This window comes from Ceratina calcarata, unplaced genomic scaffold (genome assembly GCF_001652005.2).
Source record: "Ceratina calcarata isolate Rehan_Ccalc_2016 unplaced genomic scaffold, ASM165200v1 scaffold239.2, whole genome shotgun sequence".
Classification (NCBI taxonomy): Eukaryota; Metazoa; Arthropoda; class Insecta; order Hymenoptera; family Apidae; genus Ceratina; species Ceratina calcarata.
In genome coordinates, this window is record NW_017145835.1 from 199,442 (window position 1) to 223,518 (window position 24,077).

At 42.2% G+C, this 24,077-nt stretch overlaps 1 protein-coding gene and 1 long non-coding RNA gene across 2 annotated transcripts in view; one reads left to right on the forward strand and one right to left on the reverse strand.

Annotated features, from left to right (window-relative positions):
• The window catches only part of LOC108622765 (protein Shroom-like), a 28,993-nt gene extending 5,690 nt beyond the window's left edge, over nt 1–23,303 (reverse strand). Inside the window, exons 1-3 of the mRNA XM_018020845.2 lie at nt 22,886–23,303; nt 2,288–2,912; nt 957–1,908 (exon numbers count right to left, since the gene is read on the reverse strand). Coding sequence (XP_017876334.1) covers nt 957–1,908; nt 2,288–2,912; nt 22,886–22,965 — 1,657 coding nt within the window. The 5' untranslated portion in view covers nt 22,966–23,303. The remainder of the gene's footprint in view (nt 1–956; nt 1,909–2,287; nt 2,913–22,885) is intronic.
• On the forward strand, nt 10,674–16,108 carry LOC113464046 (uncharacterized). Its single transcript, XR_003388873.1, has 3 exons — nt 10,674–11,082; nt 15,141–15,220; nt 15,662–16,108. It is a non-coding gene; the product is annotated as an uncharacterized LOC113464046 (long non-coding RNA).
• Nucleotides 23,304–24,077: the final 774 nt, after the last annotated feature.

Sequence of the window (24,077 nt, forward strand, 5' to 3'; positions counted from 1 at the left end):
TAGGGAAATGCTTTGAAATTTTCTTTTAAAAACAGAAAATCAAGAAGTTGTGTAATCTTATCGTTCTTCGCCTGTGGTCTATTTTTATTCTCTTGGAAGCCATACTTAATACGCGTTATACGGTGGAAATAACCAAGGTAAATGTAAAACGACGGGTAATTGAATAACACGGTTGGACGGTCGATTGGCTTAACGCTTATTAAAATAAAAGGTCGTCGACCTGACTCGCGACCGGTGGACTCCACCTTGTCGCAGATGACGCAGCGCATCAACAGATACGGTTAAACTGGACGTGTCTGTGCCTCTTATCTGTGTCCTCACAAACGCTGTCACAGCGTGAGTAATAAATTGCTCGAGTGGACAGATCGAAGTCGAATAACGAAATTAACTGCGCTCAACCAGACTACACGCGATAAGTCGATGAAGAAACATAAAAGATGTTAAATCAATCTCTAATTTTTTTATGCAGACGTGATCGCGATGAACACGATTGATTCAGAATTAAAATTTAAATAGGAATTAAGATCTCAGGGAAAGATGTAAAGAGAAAATATAATTCGATATACTAATTGGAAAGATGCTTGATTTACTTCGAGTCTAGTTTAATTTTTTAATATAACATTCACTTGAGTACTGGAGACGATTTGTGAGAACGCACTTTCTAATGACAGTTATGCTATTCTTAGGATACTCTATTCGTCAATTGACCCTGATTAGTTGTATTATCTTTAAAGAATACATAATTCTATCTAATACAATTATATCTGTGATTTCAGAACTTCGTATAGAAATTTACTTCTCTTTCTCTTAATAATAAACTTTACAAACTGACTCACTCGTTTATTCTACTATTAATAATTTCATTATTACAATAAGTTGATTTGAGAATGTGTAAACCGATTGAGAGTTACGCTGTTAACTGAAATTTTAGTAATCAGAATGACACGTTGACTCACCCAGAAGAGGCACCAACTTGTCGTTCGGACTGAGCTGACTAGCCAAATCCCTGCCCAGCTCCTCGCACTCGATCTCTTCCGGCAGCTTCTTCCTGCAAATCGGAATCTCCAAGTTCTTCGCTGGTAATTCAAGCTCCGTTGAGTCCGGGATATCAGTCTGCGAGGCAGCGTCGCTAGTAGCCGTGTTCACGCGGAGCACGATTTCCGTGCGTTGTACCAAAGTCAGGCCTTCGATTCCCGGCTGAGGCGACACGCACGGCGAAGACAAAGGCGGCGATCTGTCCTCATCGACCGGAGAATTTCTGGGCGACGACGAAGAAGAAGCCTTCGACATGCTTGAGATCGTAGACGTCGAGGACCTTCCACCGAATCTGGACTTGCTCAACGATCTGTCCACTCGTAACTCAATCTCGTTCATCTGACTCGAACGAACCGGCGAATTGGATCTGTTCGATGAACCAGAATTGTCCGTCTGGGTGGGACTGGAGACCTTCCTGTTGTTAGGAGAGGAGTTGTTCGACAAGTTTCGCGGAGATATGCAAGAATCCGAGGATCTACTCGAGGCAGAACTAGAACAGCTTCCAGATCGTCGGGCCACCGCGCCTCTTGGACTATCCCGTTCCGCTTGATTCGGCGACCTGGGCGGCGAGCTGGTCGGTGGTGGAGGTCTTTCCACGGAGACTGTCGAGCTTTCGGTGGTACTCTGCGACTCGTGACCATTTCGTGGCCAACAACTGTCCGTTCCGATCGTCATCGTCGTTGACGTCGGTGACGTCGTGATGCATGTACTGACAGCAGTGCTCGTCGAGGCTGACGTCGCGCTAGTTCTCTTCTCGTTACGTCGGTTCAGAAGTTCGATGTTCTGAGAGGTCATTTCGATAGTGGCGCTTCGCTCGCGGAAGAAATCTTTCTCGACCACCGACGAGGGACTGTCCATGCTTCGATTCTGCTTCTAATAAAACAGACATAATTATTATTATTATTAATCGATATTCGCTGTCAGTTCCGTAGTTATCGTTCCTCGATGCATCATAGGTGAAGGCTACTGTACTTCGTCCTTTGCTTTACTTATATTAGTCATGCAATATTATGCCGAGATAAATTCAAATTTTAATCTACACCGTTTTTCTTTAAATACTAACATAAAGAAATGATTAGATACAAACGAAGTGAGATAATATGGACGCCGTACGTGATTTGGAGCAGAAAGAAATAAACTAGTGTACATAAGTGCAATGTCGACAGTGTTACACTTAAGTAACCCACTGAACCGAGGATGCATCGACGGGGCATGGAGGCGAGCGTGCTAAACGTTCAAAGAGAAATATTACCTCTCTGTTCTGAGGTAGGGGTTCGCAACTAGCCGCCAGCTTCCTGCGTTCGCGTTCCAGCTGTCGGTTCCTGTCGTTAAGAACCTCGACGCTCTGGGGCGACAGCCGTTCCCTACGTTGCTCATAATCGTGCCTTTTCTCTTGCTGCCTCTTCTCCTGATGATGATGATGATGGTGGTGATAATGTTGATGTCGATCCTCCAGGTTATCGTTGTTATTATTCTCGCTGGTTCGCGATCTCGCCGGCTCGCTGGCCTGCAGTTTCTTGTTCAAATCGTGCGACAACTTTCCGATCACCTCCGTAGAGTTTTGTTGTTGTTGCTGTTGCTGCTGTTGTTGTTGCACGGATCGTTCTTCCAGTCGATGATGAAGGGCGTCCACGCTGTGAGACTTGGACAGCTCCGGCTGTTGCGAATAGTGATTATTGTGATGGTGATGGTGATGGTGATGGTGTTGCAAGGGATGATGAGGCGTGACGCGCAGAAGAACCGGATCGTCGTGGTCTCGCGGCGGCGGCCAGTCCTCTAAGCGAGACGTAGGTGACATGGTCCTCTTGTAGCTGCCCTCGGTATCGGGCGCCCCGCGTTCCCGCCGATAAGCCAAGTAAGAGGCCTTCGACTGGCTCCTGCAACAGAATTTAATGCGACGATCAGATGATAATAATAAAAAGAGTACGTCTTAATAGTTTAAATTAAAAATCTAATGCCTTTGCCGATCATTTTAGATCATTATATCTCTTTTTATAATATTAAAACTCGTTATCCTGCTCGAATCTCCACACAGAGAAAAGTAGAGTTATTGCAATAAAAAAGAGAATATATTTTTACGACAGCAATTTTTCATCTAACACAGCAAGGTCACCCGGTAGAACGAAAATACCTAATCTTTCATATTACATCTGTTGCCACACCCAAAGTTCACGTTATTGCTCAGCCGTCGGAAATAAACGCACGAAAATAGAGCAACGTTCTTCACACGTCCAACCGTGAATGTGTACATAATTACGCAGCTGCCCGCTTTGATCGTACGACTTTAACACGTGGTTACAAGACTGTATTCGAATTTCAGATCACAGTCAAGCTTGTCCGAATTCTGATAAAATTATCAGACACGTTTTCGCAAGGAATAGGAATTCGTCTTCAATCTAGAATATGCAGCAAATGCAATTTTACACGCAACGGGATGTACAGCCTCAGACGCACCTCGCCGGGTATGTCGAGAGGAAAAGTGAACGATTGTCTGGGCTCCGGTTGCGAAATTCATACCAGCGCATCAACGATGATTAATTGTTAATCTTGATTGATTGATAAACCATAGAACGCAATCGGCTTACACTGTCAGGAGTAGTAGCGAGGATCTCGACCGTGTGATATTCCAATTATGACGCAAGCCGGATTTGATCGCGACCGGATACTCCGGCCGATATGTACGCTACGTGAATCTCAATAAGTTCCGCCTCGGGTAACTCTCAGCGAATTTTCCACGAACAAGCGTACGCAATGTAACATCCGTTTAATGTAACATCCGAACGTCTGAAATATACTCTTAGAATTGATATTAGATTTTTGTTGAAAATAAGTATTTAGGAATTGGAAATTTATTATATTTATAAATTTTTATTTAGGAATTGGAAGATATTAGGAAATGGAAATTTTCATTTCCATCGAAAAGGTGAACGTTTCCAGTGGTCTTCTGTGGAACACGATTCGAAAGCGATGACAATCAAGTCTACTGTGCCTAATTACTTCGGTCTCGTTACGGTCGTTCGAGCAAAACCGGCAGCAGTTTGTGAACGATATCTTGCCTTGATGGCTTATCAATAAATTGGCGAACTACCGAGAAGTTTAATTTCTTGCAGGTCAATTGACCTACGTTATTGCACCTCGGTATCTATCTATGTCGAATTCGTTACAATCTGGTCTGAGTTGATATTATCAAACTACGTTCGTTCGGTAAATTGACAGATTTTTATACACGGCAAGAAAACTAACAAATATACAAATGACTATAAATACAATTTTCCTTCGCTTTGGAATCGAGAACATTTTCCACAAGTCTAATGTTCAATAGTTTATCTGTAGCAGTTTCCAGTTAAATTAGAGAGCGTTATTTACCGTAGAACTATGCAGAAGTTCGCACGATCGACTCGCAGATTTTCTGTCCCGTTCTGGTTAGGATCGTGCGTGACAGCGGAAAAGAAAGTTCGTTACCGTAACGAGGTGGCCCGAGCAAAGGATGAAAGTAAAATAAAATTTCGCGTCTTAATTCTAAACACGCGGCCCGGCCGCCTCGGAAAAAATCGGCCGCCGAGCTACCATACCAAACGCGATTTTACCAGTAAATATTACTGAACAGGTTATTAAATAACTAGTTATATAATTATTTCTCGTTTCTAAAAATCCTTCACGAATCGGACTGGTTTCTAAAAGCTGTAAGATTACATTTAATAATTCCCGATTTATATAACAAGCGCTATTAGCTAAGAATTTAGAATCATTCGTTGAACTATGATAATTTATCTTCTTTTCAACGTTCGTCACAAAGCATAAATGTCCAGAGAAACTTAGCGGGTTTAATTTGGCGATACGTACCGCTAATACGGGCTTGGCACAAAGTATGTCAAGTGAAACGCGGTCTGATTCAATTCAAAAGTGACAGACGAACTTGCAAACGAGTACGAGACGTGCACCAAATGTCCAGCGTTAAGTATGTGTGTTCACAGTAGCAATTCCAATCCCAAAATCTTCAGTTTAAAAAATTTCAATCAATTGTATTGTAATATCGTCCTTCATTCTTATACGTGAATCCTATTAAGTCAATGGACGCCGCGTATCAAAGAGCATTTCTGTTACAGCGAATTAGTAATAATGAATATCGTCTTGCCCGTTTTTCTATTCACTATTAAGATCGTTTATGAGTCATCTAAAAAAGTAATTCGTAGGAAGCAATCTTCGGGAACAGAAAAAAGTAGCTGGTAGCTCGCGAACCATAAAGTGGCCACCGCAGGTCTATCATTTCCGAAGCGAGCGCGATAGTGCACCGTGAGAACTGATTGTGAGAACGAGCCAGGAAGGAAAATCAACCGTCCCGGATCTTCGAGCACGCGAATCGCTTCCGCGAGCATCTTCTTTCGTTCTCTCGCGCTTTACCCCGTCCCCGGCGCCGCGCGATTCAACGCTGCCCTCTTGTTCTTTCATTGTTTTTTTTTCCACGGTTCATCCGTTCAATCATCTGACAGTAGTTACTGGAACGAGTAAACGATTTCATTGTAGAAAGCGACGGGGTTATGCAACGTGACCGTGTAACTGGCCAGGTTGCGTGATATATGTACATATATGCGTACACAATTTCATAAGTATATGGAATTATGTAAACGAACGCTGGTGACAAGAATTGCAGCCATAGAAAACCGCAGTTTCCTGTCTTCACGAACATCGTTCGAAGCCACATTTGTTGTTCGTTAAATTTTATTTTAAGAAGCAACGATGATTAATATTTCGTTTTAACCAGTTAACTGTGTCGATCATTTTGCAAAGTGCGCCCCAGTGTGCGTCGCGATAATCAAGCGATGACGGATATAGTCGTCAAACACAGAGTAAGTGACGCTGTTGAAATATTGGGTCAAAAGGACGACTTTATTTTAGAAAATGAATGAATTTATTCACGGATATAGCCGTCATAACACAAAATTCTGCCATTCTTCTATGACGGATATAGTCGTCAAACTGGTTAAAACAGTTTTATCTCTGACGATTCTAAATTTAGCCTCAAGATTATTAAACCATTTTCCTTTTCATTGAGTCTCAGGTATATAGAACTTTTTAATTTGCTACAAGTAAATATAAGAGGAAATTAAACGAAAATGTATTATCAGATATAATATTATATTTAACATGGCAGACGAGATAAAATCGCGGCGCAATAGCGAGATATCTACACGCAACAGGCTTAATTACCTACGAGCCATCTTCGCCAGTTACAAGAAAATCCTAATGAACTGTACGCAAATGTTTCGTTCAACGGAACCATCGGAAAAGCTTGAACCCGGAAAACGGATCTCAGGAAAGCTAAGTAGATAAGTAAGTACGCACGTCTGTGTGTACTTAACAAATTGCTTCGCGCTCGAGGTATATATTACAAGCGCGCGCTTTTTTTTCCATTACTCGAGCGCTTTTAAACGAGAGCTTGGTACGTAGCAAGGTTCGTTCATGAAATAAGTAACGAACCATTTTGCCAGATAGCAGGAGCTGGCGCACGCACTAGCCTTAAAAAGTTACTCTCGGTAACGATCATACGTAACGACGTACACGCACGGTACCCCTTTCACGACACGTGTTTTCTCCTCTTCGTTGCTCTTTTTATTCTGTCCCGAGCGCGGATAATTACCGCCGGGGATCATGCACGCACGCGAGCCAACAGGAGGAAGCTGTCGACGTGTCCACTGGTAGCCTCTTCTTCCCCGGAAAAACGTGTAAGCGAGTTTGTGTTCTGATACATTCCAATCGTGATCGTAGAAAAATGATATCCAAGATGTAAAACGTTCTTCAGTTATAAATAAATTTTAACATTAATTGTAGAAGCAAGTTTCTATACGAAAATTGCAATCTGAAATATTTCATTCCTTGCATAATTAATTTTTTATCGCAACGATTTATCGGAATATCGTCCAACGATTTCCCTTAATCCAGTTTCTGAAGAAGTTATAAATATTTGAAATAACATGCTGGCAATGCAGTTTCTTCAACTATATTTCACTCGAACGTAAAGAACGACGTTATGGAAATTGGAAAAGGACCAGTATATCTAAATAACATAACGGAAAGCTTGCTAGCTTCTCGAAACTCGAACAAATACTTTGCGATGATTTATATGCAACGATAAACGGGTACAAAGTAATATATTTCAGCCAGGCGACGGGTATTAAAATGTACATTATTATGTGCCGTGTTTTTATTTCACTTTTGCGATGACGTTCGGATGGTAGGCGTAACACAGTTTTCCCCGATATCTCGACAACACGATAGGTATCTCCGTTGATTTAGTGTGGCGGAATTTTTATCGGTGAAAGAAACTAGAAAAGCGATAATGCTGGGCATTGATTACGCTCGTACGTGTTTCTGCGCACTTCCGGTTATGATCGCGGGCACCCATAAGCGTTATCGCATCGATCTGCCGCAATTAGACGCGTTGATAATGCTTCCTCAGCGGTTCCTAGTTTGTTAACATGCTACGCACCCAGTCCCCCGAGCCAATAATAATTCCGTTCTCCATTAAATACGCTGATTTATTTTAGTCGATCCTTTGATCAAGGAGCATTAAATTCCAACGCAATACCGTTGGCGGATGAATACATAAACGAGAATGAATCACTTAACGAGGTAAACGTTCAAGTGCTATGGCAAGAACCTCTAAATTCCAATGAGATTAAGTCGATCGGTAAATTAATTCTCATCGATGGTTCTTTAATTAAAATGTCCAAAGGGGAACATTCTACAAATATCCGTGTTTCATTTTTACCATGAAAATTGATCAATGAAAATTAAATTCATTTATCTATTGCAATTGGATAGTAGATATGATATACTATACTGCAATATCTTTATCGCATTTAAAAAAGTACATGAGTCCATATAACAATTATATCATTTATAAACATTATTCATGCAACACTTGCGACAAAATTCCATTGCAGATTATCGTCGTAATTCTATGGCCTCATATCTTGCCACTTGTTACCAATCAAGCTGTGTACATATTTCAATACAAGCCATATGGAGGATTTGAGACCCGTCACTGCCATAATCCACTTGAAACATCGAATCAATATTATTACATCAATAGTTTTATCTATAGAATTATTTTCCACGTGGTATTTTATCTTCGAAGGCTTCAAACAGCAAAATCTTCCAGGAGAATTCGACTAAGCCGCTTTTACGGAATCGCGTTTGAGCATCGATTAGTACACTTTCTACGTTAGAAAATTGTATTCAGGTTGCCGGGCTGAATGTAATCGAGTTGCCTATTGTTTTCGCGATCCAAGCACGGCGCGGCGCAGGTGTTAACTAAATGTATAATACGTGGCTCGGAGTTTCAAAACTGAGCTGGGATACCTCTACAGCTATGCGTACGTAAATGTCAGGATTGTCAACTCGTGCATGCGTTTACTACTCGATCCCCGACCGCTTCGAGAGCTAGAAACTAGCAACCAGGTGTTTCGTTTCGGCGATTCGGTAGGGACAGGCGGAGTTAATTAATCCTTTTCGAGAGACATCGTTTCCTGGTTATTGTCCAGCTTTGGCTAAGTGCAAAGTGAAAACGAAATCTGTGTTTTCTCTCGTGGTATCTTGAAACGTTCAGGAACTGAAAACGCTCACCTTCGACGTGTCCGGGAAGCTCGCTTCCCGAAGGACACGAAATTGCTGTTGAAAGCCGCGATTGGGTAGGTGTGTCACGAAATTAATTCGAGAATCGATAGTCTCATTCTAACATGTTTTTTCCACGGGACACTCGCGAGGCCCGTGGTAAACAACGGAGTCAGCGCAAGTGAAACCTCCTCGTATTGCTCGAAAAGTAGGTAACCTTCGTCCGCTGCGGCGTTCTCGAAAAATGCGTTTCGACCAAAGGATATCGGATGAAAGTGTGCGTCCGGGGAATTACAGCGTGTATAACCGAGGACACGCTATGGATCGACTGGTTTTTTTACGAAAAATTTCACGTTCACAAACGATTACGCCTTGTCGTTGGATCCTTGAATCGTTTTGCAAAGGTAATCTCAACGATAATGGATATCATTGAATATGCGACGTATTTCATGCATCGTATCTGCTCATTTATACGCATTACTGTTGGTCTCACAAACATTCAACGTTCACAGCTTATAATAATTGCAAAAATAATTATAATAGGACAAAATGTATCTTTAGCGCATAGTTCACGCTTGCAAGGTGTCGTATCGCTATTATAACTGTTTAGAACGACTATTTCCTTTGGCACGGCAAAACAAGCCGTGGCGAACCGCGACACGACGGCGCGGAGCATCGTACGGGCAATTAACAATTTCCCGCGACTCGCACGAATTTCATCGTCTATCTTGGTCTCGCGTCGCGAGCTACGGTTTTCGACCCCGGCTTCGTGGAAGCCGCTTCTGCGCTTCGGCCAACGTACTTGTCTACTCTCCGCCTACTCACAATCAGCTAGGGAACACCGGCCGCGCAGCGAATAAGTACTGTTATGAGAGTAACCGACTGTACGACTCGTCATAACGTGAACAGGTATTTCGCTGTTTTCCCATGCCGTCCGGCGCGGCACGCGGTTACATATTGGGAATGAAACGTTGCGCTACCGTACGAATTCCCAAAGCAACTCGCTCTTACAAAAAAAAACACCTGTTGCGTCAACGCGGTAAAAGAAATCGGATGATTGCGTTCTGGATTTGTATGTAAAATAAAACTTTAATGGGATTGATTTGAAAAGTGAAATCTGGACAGACGTTTGTTCTTATAAATATTACATGCAGATAAAGGATTATGATGGTATTTATGTAATATATGGGATGACAAAATAGTTCCCGTATTAAAAATTTAAAGAAGATTTAAAAGTCATTCGAGCGCTGATGGCGCCGTCAGAATGCGGTATCTACCAGTTTGCTTTCGAATGCATATTCATGCGAATGAAGAAACACGGCGAAAAACAGAAGGAAAGGAAGCAAAACTCTACTAGACGGCAGAGCACGGTTTCAGGCCTGCTCACTTTCTCACTGTCTACACGCTTTCATCCAACTTGGCCAGCGACTGCCTGCACGTATCAGCGGGTTCGATCTCCCTGGAAAGATTCGCGCCTGACGAATTAACGATAGGAAATGGAAATTCTATCTTATGTAAACCTTTTCCTTTCCACCGAAAATTTATTTCCCGTCGGAAATACACGACTAGGTGCTCGTCGTTGGAAACAGGCAATGGAATAAAGAGAATAATGAAAAAACTTTCTTCCAATTCAAATTCGATCGAATTGCGACGTTCCTTTTGCACGTGCCGTACGAGGTACACCTTTAATGTCCACCTGCTATCACGTCTGCTTGCGAAGGACGCATCTGTTCAGATAAACGTAGTGATAGCTTGAAATGACGGACTGAAATTAAAGTTTACATAGCTTTTGAGATACCAGAGTGGTGTACATGTACAAGAAATATTTAATTCTTGAAAGATTAGGATGGTCAAAAAATTTTGTTATTCTAAACAAATTCCTTCGAATATTACTTTTATTCATAATTCCGGAAGGATTAATTCATTTGACTGATAATTGTTTCTAAAATCGATCCTATTATCGACACGCATTCTGATTTACGTCACGCGACGCATTATTGACGGTGAATGCTATTATTAACCGTTTCTGCTTTTAACACGAAACCTCCTCCTGGTTGAACGTTCCTGGCGCGATTGCTAAAACCCAGAGCGAGCCGTTCTAGTTTATAAACTTTGCAATAAAGTAAAGAAAGGAGGATTCACTTTCGCACGTCAGCCGTCACTCACGTGCACGTACATACGTGCATCTCCACATATGCGTACTCAATGTTTGCTGATTCAAGGTCCCCGTGATTCATGTCCGTTTATGAAATGTAATATGCACATTGTCGACGTATGCACGCCGGAGTCACGGTCGTAACGAGCCATGTTTCGTTCATTACAATACATACCTACGCGACCGGGAGAGTGGACGCGCTGTTTCCGTAACGAGTGAAAATTGGGGTCAATCGCTCGATTCCTCATTCGCGCGCCTTCACGATCAACGAGGCTGTGGTGAGTACGGCGCGCGCGTGTGTGCAACTTAGCTGACTACCTGTTTTCGGCGGAGTCCCCGATTTCCCCATGATTTTACGACATTGACATTGCGAGGACGGTAATTACGTTCGAAGGCAACAGAAAGTAAGAATGAAACGAGGAAATTGTGAAGAATCCAATAACCTTGTAAACCCCGCGGAACCAATCGATTTGTTTCACTTTGTCATCGATGAAACAGTGCAATAAACAATATACATACATGCTTACATGTATAAACAGTCGATTTCCTTAATATTAAATTTAAAAAACGTTTAATATTGGAAAAGTATTTTGAAGAATCGTTCATCTCTCGATGCCAATGGTTCAAATAAGAATGAATTACTATAACGTTAGATATCAGGCACTAGTGTCTTTGTCTGGGTGAAAAGTCAGAACATAGCACGTCGCCGCGTGGGAAGCGTGTTATCAACTTATCAAGCCCGCATGACAGCGTTAACCTGTGTCGTTATCGTTCCTGTATGTACTCGCCTTCAGCACTGCCCACAGTCAGTTGCAAAAGCTCGTATACTTATTCAACGTCAATTACCCTAAGCAAGAAAAACTTGGAAATTAGAACTATGATAGCTTTAAAGGATATACTAATTGTGTGTGTATGAAAAAAAACTTGCAGAATTATTTCTTCTTCAAAGCAAATATCTTGCTAGATGTATGTAAACTTTTGCGATAGACTGTATATGTACTTCGCCCCAACGTTACTATTCAAACTCGAGTTCGTATATCTCGTGTAAAAATTTTACAAAGGTCGTGCTCACTTTCGTCACTGGCCTCGATCAATTACACCGTTGTCCTTGTCGTTCTGATAGGTAGTTACAACTAAGCGTGTGTGCGTTTACGTACGTGGGAGATCCTTGCAGGAAATTCCCATAAAAAGAGCGTTTGATACACGACGCAACTTTGACCAGTGTACCTGCTCCCCTTAATTACAGCCGGCGAATGTTAATTAGCTACCGAGTAAGCAGCATTCGCGAATTAAATGCGCCTACTAAATGACACTGTATCGAAGGTTTCGCGTATACATCGTCGCGAGGGGCAATTAAGTCGTCTATTTGCATTTGCGTTTCGAAGGGAAATACTTAATCGTATCCCAGAAATTGCGAATCAATTAAGATAAAATGCCATTGACCAACGTATTGCGAAAGAGGCTAAACGACGAAAGAAGTAACATAAGTGGCGAGTTTATCCTTCACGTGGTATGGTAATCGCATAGATAATCAACAGGCATAGGTGAAACTGGGACAGATCGTTACCTTTTCTCTCTTTCAATTATAACGAACCGTGAATGTGAACTCGCAAGATTTTTTTATCATAATGCTGCAATCTTTGTGATTTTGTTTAATACGACTCGGTTAAACGATGGAACGTAAACTTGACATACATCGCGTTTCGAAAGCAGCCACGAGGATTGACTGCTTTGAAAACAGCCAACATTTTCGTTGTAGTATTATCAAACATTGCGTGACGCAGCAGTGCTTTGTACATAATTCGTCAGTCTCAAATGGGGCCACGACACGATTTTCTATAATAATAATAATAATAATAATAATAATAATAATAATAATAATAATAATAATAATGTGAAACAACTACACACACATTTAACTCTTTCTGATCCATTTGAATGCACGACATAAAATAAGTCCTTATTTGCGTAGTCGTTATACAGAATATGTTCCACTACGGTTAAGTACTGGCTTTATCAATTGATTGAAGTCGAATGCGCTATGATTCCAAGACATTTGACGTTTGCATTCATTCGCGAGAAGCTCGTATAAACCTGGTAATACAGAGCTATGAAAATAACTACGTGCTAACGAGAGGCAGCCTGCATAAAATGGAAATTCGTTTACGGTTATCGAGGCACTCGCGATGCATTACCATCGCGTTATCGATTCGTCGTGAACGTTTCGATAACACTCGAATGACAATGATTCGACTCGCGTATTACTCACGTCCGCGAGAAGGACGAGGGGAAAACCAGAATTAGCCAGGTAAAAAAACTCTTACGAGACGAGGCCAGATAATTTAATGTTAGAAAATTTCCGCAACGTCCGCGGGAACAAGGCGTGTAAATAAAATGACCGATGATCAGGCTTGGCAGAGGTGCGAACGGTCGGCCGTGAGGTGCTGGCTACCGCGCGTTACGTATTCTACGCGGGAGCGACTGCCGTGATTCACGGTTGACCCCGCGGACCATAACGGTGCCAACGTCGATTAATACGTAATGGACGCCTTAATTGGTGGACGACACGTAACGCGTGCCTCTGCGCCCTGAAACCGTAGAAGCCGGAGGCTATCGTCGTTGCTCGCTTTCCCACGCCTCGAAATTAATTCCAAGACGCTGAATGGACATTATGAAACTTTTTGCTCCGACTTGAGAATATGCGGTATGTCGGTACACGCTGTTTTACAAGTAATCTGAATGACCGTAGTGCGAGCTATATTTATAACTGGATAGTTACAGTTTAAATAACTCGCTGAAAGAGCACGTGTCGGCCAATGACGAATGGTGATGTCGCAAGACGAGAAATGTTTTAAAACTTGAAACTGGAGATCGTCTAAACTCGTCGAACCAGATTGATTACCTTGTCATTCGAGTTGGCTCCAGGAGCTAGTCTAATAAAACTTGATCTTACCGAGCCGTTTAAACGTGTCAACGAACTCAGATTTCTTCAACAGTTTTGTATGAAAAAAAACTTGCAGAATTATTTCTTCTTCAAAGCAAATATCTTGCTAGATGTATGTAAACTTTTGCGATAGACTGTATATGTACTTCGCCCCAACGTTACTATTCAAACTCGAGTTCGTATATCTCGTGTAAAAATTTTACAAAGGTCGTGCTCACTTTCGTCACTGGCCTCGATCAATTACACCGTTGTCCTTGTCGTTCTGATAGGTAGTTACAACTAAGCGTGTGTGCGTTTACGTACGTGGGAGATCCTTGCAGGAAATTCCCATAAAAAGAGCGTTTGATACACGACGCAACTTTGACCAGTGTACCTGCTCCCCTTAATTACAGCCGGCGAATGTTAATTAGCTACCGAGTAAGCAGCATTCGCGAATTAAATGCGCCTACTAAATGACACTGTATCGAAGGTTTCGCGTATACATCGTCGCGAGGGGCAATTAAGTCGTCTATTTGCATTTGCGTTTCGAAGGGAAATACTTAATCGTATCCCAGAAATTGCGAATCAATTAAGATAAAATGCCATTGACCAACGTATTGCGAAAGAGGCTAAACGACGAAAGAAGTAACATAAGTGGCGAGTTTATCCTTCACGTGGTATGGTAATCGCATAGATAATCAACAGGCATAGGTGAAACTGGGACAGATCGTTACCTTTTCTCTCTTTCAATTATAACGAACCGTGAATGTGAACTCGCAAGATTTTTTTATCATGCACGCACTCTCGGTGTACTGATTATAATAAAAACATTTTCATATAAAGGCTACTGATTGTGAGAAGTGGGACACCGTATGCAGCGCACGTAGTGTGATCTGAGTTGTACCAGTTAAGTGTGAAACATGTTACACTCGTGCTCGTATTTTTCTTTTCTTTTTTTACCATAATGCTGCAATCTTTGTGATTTTGTTTAATACGACTCGGTTAAACGATGGAACGTAAACTTGACATACATCGCGTTTCGAAAGCAGCCACGAGGATTGACTGCTTTGAAAACAGCCAACATTTTCGTTGTAGTATTATCAAACATTGCGTGACGCAGCAGTGCTTTGTACATAATTCGTCAGTCTCAAATGGGGCCACGACACGATTTTCTATAATAATAATAATAATAATAATAATAATAATAATAATAATAANATGCACAGTGGCTCGCGAAAGTGTTCGAACACTTATCATTAAATACTAGATTTTTATGAATTTGTAAACAAAAAGTTTATGAAGAAACGTACATTAAATAGAACATAGAAGATGTATGTGAAGCTTAAAGAGAAGTCGTCCTACAATCCTTGATGTGCTTATTGCAATATTTAAAGAGAGAAACTTTCTGTTTAGTTTTCCATGATGCCTGTTCTTGATTTTCGAAGGATAAAGCAGACGAAATCAGCGACATAAAAGGAAGATCTAATTGTCGGGTGAGTAATTGTCTTGAATATAAAACTCATAACTCAGTTAGGCTGTTGGACGAGACAGTGCATGAAAAGAGTTAGCTAGTTGACGCAATACAGCCGTTTGAAACGTCTATATCTGTTCTTATCCTCGGGAATGCGAGTCGTGAAACATTTTTATCGTCGCTCGTACCCTTGACGATTTTCTTCCTATTCGCGAGCACGGAAATAAGAATGACTAAGACCGTTATTCTTTTATGGAAGCATAAAAAGTCGTATAGTACCTTCGTTGGAAAATATGGCGTCCAAGTTTCAGTGTCATAACACCTACGAAGTGTTATTCTTTGCTCGAGAAATATCGAGCCAACGTTCATCAGCAGAAGTAGCAACGCTTCAATCCAATATTATAAATTAGGAATATTCTATTTTGAAGAGATTTTCCAATTAATTTATTGGATCTTTCAACAGGAATATTGAACGCATCCCTCAGAGGCTGAGGAGAACAGATCAGAGAGACCGTGTGAAAGTACAGGCGCCAGGAATTAATAATAGCGAACGGAGAGCGGTAGCTCAATAACGCGGAAACAGCCGCGGCGATAAAAGGGCTGTGTTCCCTGTCACGGCGAGGAATTGTAGCGTCCCCGGGTGACAGGCATGAAATTCACGGCAATACGATGCGCGCACGTTCTTCTACGGATCGCGGACCGGTCGTTCCACAAATTAATGCCGAACCGGATGACGTTGATTAATAATTGTATATGATGCTGCAAGTCCGTGGGAATCCGGAATTTCATGTTTTCAACTACACAAATATTCAATTATACTGTCGATAATCGAACACCCCTTTTGGAAACATTTCTTTAGACAACAAGAAAATTAAATTAATCACGTTTCCTGTAGATATTAACAGGATTATTTTAAGATCGTACTTTTTATTGTATATCTTAAATAATAGCCACAAAATTTACAATATTTCAACTTCAAAATATTCTTAAATCATGTATTAAGAATTATACAAAATTACAAAATTCTGTCACTCGACACAAGAATTCAAGATGTAATAACTTTTTTAATATGCTCGCAAAATTTATAAAATTTTTTACAGTGTTTTATAATTATAATATTTAGTAACTGTTAAACTTTCAATGCTTCGTCATAGTTTTTATATAAGAATTCGTATAACTTAATTGCACTTCTATCGCAGCTCCTGGAATCGATAATTGGTTATTGATAAACAACATTAATCACTGAGCAAAATGTATTCATTATCTAATATTAAATTGCATTATGCGTAATGAAGTGCTGTGCACAGTTAGTTATGGCATCCATAACAAATTATCATAACGCAGTTCATTTCAGAATGCGAGTATAATCAATAGCAGCGTGTATGAAAAAAATGAAGCCAATCTATTCATCGTATATTTTACACGAGTCTTCGACGGATGGAACTGAATTAGCAACAAACTCATCTCGAAGTTAAGAATGTATTGGCTATACAGTCAATCCCAATAGTTTATGTACCTTAGAAAAACGCATTTCCTATAATTAAAAAGAAATCAGACGTCGGAAGAATAATGCTAATAATAAATAGCTACGTGCTAAAAAGTGTAGAAGGAAATNGTTCTTCCGACGTCTGATTTCTTTTTAAAAAATGCGTTTCTAAAGTGCATAAACTTTTGGGATTGACTGTATAGTCAATACATCCTTAATACACTTCCTGCTGTTGCTTACCATTCGCCATTATTTCTACGTACGAGGCTTTAGGTTCAGAACGCAGGTTTCGAAATGATCAGGCGTGTCAATGGATGATTGCGATTAGAGGAGCGATTCACGAAACCGTTGTTAGCATGGAAAACAGTGTGCGATGATGAAAAACGATGGGAATAACGAGAACGCAGCGAGAGAAGTCTACGGCGCGTTACAATTAATAACGTAAAAAGCAGAGAGTGGCTCCGGTGAAAGAGAGATAGATAGCCGAGGTAGATTGCGGGCTAACCACCGCGGATAGAAAAGTAATGAAACAAAATAGAGAAGGTGAATGGTGGGAACTAAATAATCATTCGAGGCGTCAAAAGACAAAGGATAACGGAAGAGGAGATTTTTAAAGCAGTTAATGGAGGCGCGATGGAGCAGCTGCGAAGAAGTCGGCGGCGGCAGCATCGGACGAGGAAAAGAATCCGATGCGGTTAACGGTATCAATACGAAAGGGCATACTGTTAAACGCCTTAAAAGTACCGACTGTCGGCGTTAAATGTCTACTTGGCACTTTGGCACTAGGCTGTGACAATTATTATCAAGATACTTCGTAGAAGTATGACAAGTTCGAAGCAATGAAGTTCTATTTATGCAACTGACACGAAATTAACTGTAACCTATTGCTACTTCCTGACTATGTAAAATCTGTTCTCCAAATTCGCTTTCAACGAACGGTAGTGAGCGAAGGAGTCAAGAACGAATCGAACGGACAGAGGAAGTTACAGTAAGAGAGTCGGGTTCGATTAATCCCACTTCGTCGTCGGGCGAGCTCAATTTTGCCGGGGCAATTACCACGCTGTGCCGTAAATGATCCCCAGCTGACATTCCTCGGTAATGACAAAAGAAACGACCGGAGGAGGAGACGGGTTGCGAGCCGATTTCTCAGAAACCGAACGAGTTACAGAGGCGCCGAAACAAAGAGATTCGTTGTCTCTTCCGCCTACGAGTCCAGCTACTGAGTACGCGGAGCTCGTTTCTAGAGATGGAACACCTTTGAATTCCAATAAGTTGATAGGCCGGGCAATGGTACGGTACGGCACGGATCGTGACGAGGCTATCGATATCCATCTGTTCCGCGAGTGTCCTTCCCGTGGTATCTTTTCTGATAAACTCGCGGAGGACAACGACTCGGCTGTCCGTTCCGTGGTCAATCGGCGAGAGACAAGCTGCTCGGCCGGTGACATTAAGAGCCGGCCTAATGACAGAGTGTCCCAGACGAGACGAGAATTATTAGAAAGTGGCCAGTCGCATCCTCGCGAGGATAAACGCTGTCGTGTTTTCAGGTTTGAAATCATTTATTATTACCCTTAAACGTCGTCGTGACAATTTATTCGAGGATGTATCTCTTTTACTTAGACGCTCTTGCCTCTCGTGGAAGCTAATGAACCACCGGCAACAGAAAATGAGCAACGGTTCATTACGTTAAACTGCAGCTACGCGTTTAAAGCGGAATATGGTGTATGTATAACCGTAGCACCTCGTCGTACGCATTGTTCGCTACGTTAACGACGCGTCGTGTTGCACCTGACTCGATTCACTCCGCGGGGAAATCTCGATTCCCGCGGACTGATAACGGATCGTTTCGTCAGGCTAATTTTCCGGTGGAAAATTTGCGTGAAATATGTTAGGAGGCTCAGTGTTAGTGAGGCAACTCCACTGGCCTACCGTTAAACATGACGCGTTTCTCCTCCTCCTACTCTTCGATGGATTTACTTTCCGAGAAGAGCGATTTAATTGAACGGCCCATTAGCGACGATATTTCATCTTACGTTCAGATCGGAGCGTTCTGATTGAAAGCCAGTCGACGGATGGGCGTAGCTCTACGAGGAATCGCGGAAGTCGTAGTTGCGGGTGACGTATTGTATATCTCGCGTTGCGCGAACGCGTCTATCGGGAAAAACTGAATTAATAAACGCGTGACTGTTCGCGGTACGTTGATATCTCGGCAATTTAAATTTCTTTCGCTTTTTATCCCCTCAAGAATTGATAGTATTCTGTGCGTGTACGTGAAATAATCATTCAGATTTTTGCAATTTAATTTCACGATTTTTAAGCAACTCTATGTATTATGTTTGCTGATAGCTTATCGAGAAATAACAGTGAGATCTGTCATGTAATGTACGGGGCGATCAATGGGTAATTAGTGTTCCGAATCTCGATTCTCCTGTCACCCACGACGATTTTACCGCAATCGGTTTCGAGGTGAGGCAAGACGGAACGCAGTCGATTCACTGGCAAGGAGAGCTGGGCCCGTAAGGTCGGAGTCTTGTTCGTGAGAGAACAACGGTCCATTATGTCAGACACAACGGAGCGTGTCGTGAAGAGAGCACCGGAAAAGCCGACTGCCAGGTCCGAGGCGACGTCTCATGGGAGATAGCAAACCTGTTTCCGGCCGTTCCTAATTGTTATCAATCAGCCCGATCGGTGGCTTCGATCGGAAACTGGATTGAGTACGCGTTAATCCCGGGCAAGGCGAGCTCAATTAGAGTTGCCGGACACGATAATTGAGGGCCGATAATGCCATCGCCTGCTCACGGAAACCGATCTGATACGAGCAGCGAAACGAGCGGCACGGCGAAGAGACTTCAAATCAAAAGGGCACGCCGCCGTTATTTACGAATTTTTGCGCGTTTCCATCGATTTGATTGAAGTAGAACGTGAGAAACGGGGACTTCGTGAAAATACGATTAATGATCGAAGGAAAGCGACGGATCGAGGGAAGAATCGGCCGAAAAACATTTCACTGTCCGATCAATTACGCTTTTTGTCGCGTCACAAATTGATCCAGTGTAAATAATAAAAACGGCGGATCCTCTGGCAGACTTTTCATCTAGAAGAACTAGAGAAAACAATTTGTAACTGGCTTGGATTTACACGTTCTTATATCCGTCGCGATGAAACTAATTGCTACGAGGCGAAAATTGTTTATTATGAACAGGTTTGTTTGCAATTTGCGTGCGACAGCTGCGGTTAATTTTCACAAAGGAGAAACCCGTTGGCGAACGAAACGAGGGAGAAGTTTTAAAACGGTGTTGCAAGTCGAACGGCGCGATACAACAACATTGGCATTTCACCTTTATTGCAGTATTTCAGCCCGTGGCGCGTATCCCGCGCTGAATCCGACGGAACATCCTATAAAGCAGTTTTAATTGCCTTGCGACGACCAATCGGACCGGGAACCAATTAAAAAAGGGATTAAAAAGAAATCACAGGAAGGTAGAGGGGGTAGTGTGTAAAAGCTGAACGAAAAGACGTACGATAAGCACGCATGAGTTACAAGTTTAACGTACGTGTAACACGTAAATAGTACGTACGCGGCGCACCGTTGCTCGCGGCAAGAAGCGGAAATAAATACGGCCGTCGCGTCGTAACATGTAAACGTTAAATTAACCGGTTAAATATCCGTTTGATCCGGCAGTTAAATAACAACGTATGTACCACTTGGTGTACGTCCGTACTTACGTACGTGCAATATAGTTAAAAGATTGGGGGAAAGAGCGCGTGTACCGGAGAAACGAGAAGAGGGACAGTGTTGTGTAGAAAGTAAGGGAAAGGAGTAGGAGGAGAGAGAGAGAGAGAGAGAGAGAGACGTCTACGGTTTATGAATCGTATTCGCGACTAGACAGCGGGGCCGTCAATAAACTCGTCGATGAATCTCGATCATCGGGCAGGAAATAAATAAACCGTCGTTACGCGACGCTGCGAGGATCACGAACCGCGACAAATAGAGTACCAGGCAGGCACGAGGAGCGTCGGCGAACGAGGGACACGTTCGCTTCAGCCGTTCTTGCTCGTTGCGGTCCCGGCCGTATCGAGCGAATAGTTCCCAGGCTTCACCGACTCGGTTACTTCTTAAGCTACGTAAGCTGATTCCTGAAACTAGCAGGCCTATCCGCGAACTGTATCGCGCGCGTGTGTACCGTACGTCCGTGTCCGATGGATGGGTTAATTAAAACGAGCACACGCGGAAAACCGGGTATGCAACTACGTTGCAGTTTCGTCTTTATCTATGTCAGGAGTTTTAAACGATTTCGTATAAATACGTTTTCAGATATAGACCGTGCGATGTGTATAGAAATATGTGTAGAACAAAATAGTGGATGCCTGTTGGTGGGTCGAAGTGAAATAAAAAATACGAGCCAGTCATGTGACAGGCACCGCTAATTTCGCCTGTCCGGCTATTTGATGGACGTTGCCATGAAGAAACACAATAAAGTTCTCAACATGTCAAAAGGAACGATCAATATCTTTTCTCTTTTTTTTTTTCTTTTCACTTTTCGATATGCCTGCGAGGAGAGAAATAGACGATTCACCGTTCGCAATGACCTTAGATGGCTTCCAAAAAAAGACGGTGGCTACGGGAAGCCTTTAAATGGTTCTGCCGCGATAATCATATGCGTTCTTTTCCCTAGCGAAGCCTGTCACGCTGCCACGCGAAGCAAAACACATTCGATATTTTCTTTATAACTCTAAGCAGGCACTTTCAATCACTTGCGAATAAGTAGAATAAAATAGTCTTACTAACTTTCAGTAAAAGATATATAATTGTGAGTCATGATCAATATTTTATGGTCTTCGTGCAAGACTCGAAATTATATACATTATATTAATTTCCATTCGTTCTTTCCATTGAAAATTAATTATAATAAATAGTTTCATTAAAAAAGGATTTTGCTGAACACAAAAATATGAACGATTGTTAAAATTATTAGAATTTAAATCAGACTACGATGAAACTTTTGTTAATTTGATGTCCTACCGTATGTGTAATTAGTCGATCGTAAACATTTTGATCTACGAGGAGAAATAAAATAATCCACGGGGGTTCATCTATCATCGTCAAACTGACTGAGAACGCGTCAACCGACAGGACTTTCTACCTAGCGCACGATACACGCACGCAAATAACGTCGATAAAACGCGCGCTGCAGTCACTATCTGTATCCTTTTATCTAGCAGGTGAAAATGAACGACGCGATAGCGTGCGCTTCCTACCGGTGCACGCCTCCTCGGACACCTTTCCTACGCGAACCCTCGACCTCTTTCGGCGTTTTTCAACCGCGATTTGCTCCCGTGGCGAACGAGGAAACGGTGGCACCGCTGCTTACTCGCCAATTGCGCTCCAATCAACCGAATCCCGCTTCCAACTCACGGCTCCTTACGATCATCAGAGTTTCGATCTCTGCTTTGTAATAATAAACAGTTCTCGTATACCTCTTGATTTTATACAAATATTGTAAGAATTCCACTGAAATCTAATCGTTAGTTTTGGTCAGAATTATCCTATTACGCTTTTCCTTTCTATATAAATACTAATGTACTCAGGAAGACAAAGTATATAGTCACAATATTTGTCATGGTCACGACTGCGCGAGAATTACATAAAGCAATGATGTGGTTTCTTGCAAATTATTATACGGAGTGTATAATTATCCATTATCGCTTGTTTATCGCTCGTTACGAGAAAAGTCGCTACTGTTAATTAATTTTATGATTAACAATCTGTCGAAATTATTCCAGATAAGAGTATATTATCTATAATATTCCGCTATGTATTTACTACTGACAGGTATGTTATTTGTCCACGATTTCAAATTAAGGTCAAATTCAGCAAACCAACAGACCGTAACTGAAAAATACATATTTAATTTTGAGTTGACTAGAGTTTCGTATATAAATGTTGACTTCAGAGTAGGACAAGTGGCTAGTGATTCATTCAGCCAAACGGCTTAAGTATAACGGTGCCAAAAAATTAAAGTCAGAACGACCATCAGACAGTGTAATGAAATTACGTTGTATTACAAAATTCGAGCAATTAGAATATAATACGAAAAAATCTAAACCTGAAATCGAAAGTTCGAGGATGATGATCGAATTTTTTTGTAAAATTCCAAGTTGTGTGAAAATTACAAGATGAACCATTGAGTGAACTCGTACCTTCGTATTCGAAATTTGTTGCTCCCGAAGACCATCGTGCCGATGTTGCTCACGATGTTGTAAATGCTCAGATTCAACATCTGTCCATTAGCCGTTTACTCGTGCCGTCTCGTTACAAACAAACACTTCAGGTCATCGCATCCCCTTCTCTAACAAATCCTGTCAGTCGTGTTTCCTCCTCGCGTGTCCCGGTACCGCGCAACCAATCGCACATTTGTCAACCCCGCAGCCGATTCTCGTCCACTTCCGCCTGTGGCCCGTTTCACCATAAAAAGAATCCACGAAAAGCGTGCACTCGCCGCGTGTACCAAGCGAACGATCGCGTTCACCGATCAACGTTACCAATGCCAGTGGCAGCGCGTTGACAGCTGTCATCGACTTTCGCGGAGAGATCCACACGATACAAACGGCACGGCCGCTGTCAACGGAATGACTGTGGAGCACGGGGCCGACGGGGCACGGGTCGCGATCGCGGGACGCTGCGTCGGCGGTGGGGGCAGAGAAAGAGAGAGGGCAGTCTGCGAGCGTTGGATGAAAAGAGAAACGAACGAGACGACACCGGCCGAAGTTGCACGAAGACCGTCGGTGGGACCGCGACGCGGGGGGACGAACGCGGTGACAGGTCAACGTGTCGTGTCTCATTATCTTCCCCTGTGATCTGAACCGGCAAACCGTACGCATGTAAATAGCGCGGGGAACGTTCATGCTCGCACCCCTGAATCACATTAAATGCCGTTGACAGGCCTACCTGGCACCACTACCGTGCTACGGTGGAAACGGCACGGGAGATGCGATTACGTAGTATTCGTCTACGAAACCGGTTTAATTTGATGTCTAGAGAGCGGCTAATAAACACCGAGATAAATCAGATCTTTCCTGAATCACCGTTCGTTTCGTGCACTGTGAACTACGATTGCAGTTCACGAACTTCAACTTATCAGTAGTCAGGCTGTTGGAATTTGAAGGCGTAAGCAAGATAGTATAAGATTGTATTAGATTACAATATGTATCCATCAATTCAAATATGCTACCGATTGGAGCGCGTGGAGACAACCTGACTCACAACGTTCGACGACATCGTATTTATTTTCACAAATAATTGCGTGGGGATTGAAAGGTTTGCGCGATTGTGTGCAAAGAATATACAATATATATATATATATATTTATTCAATTAATCTAAAACATGAAAG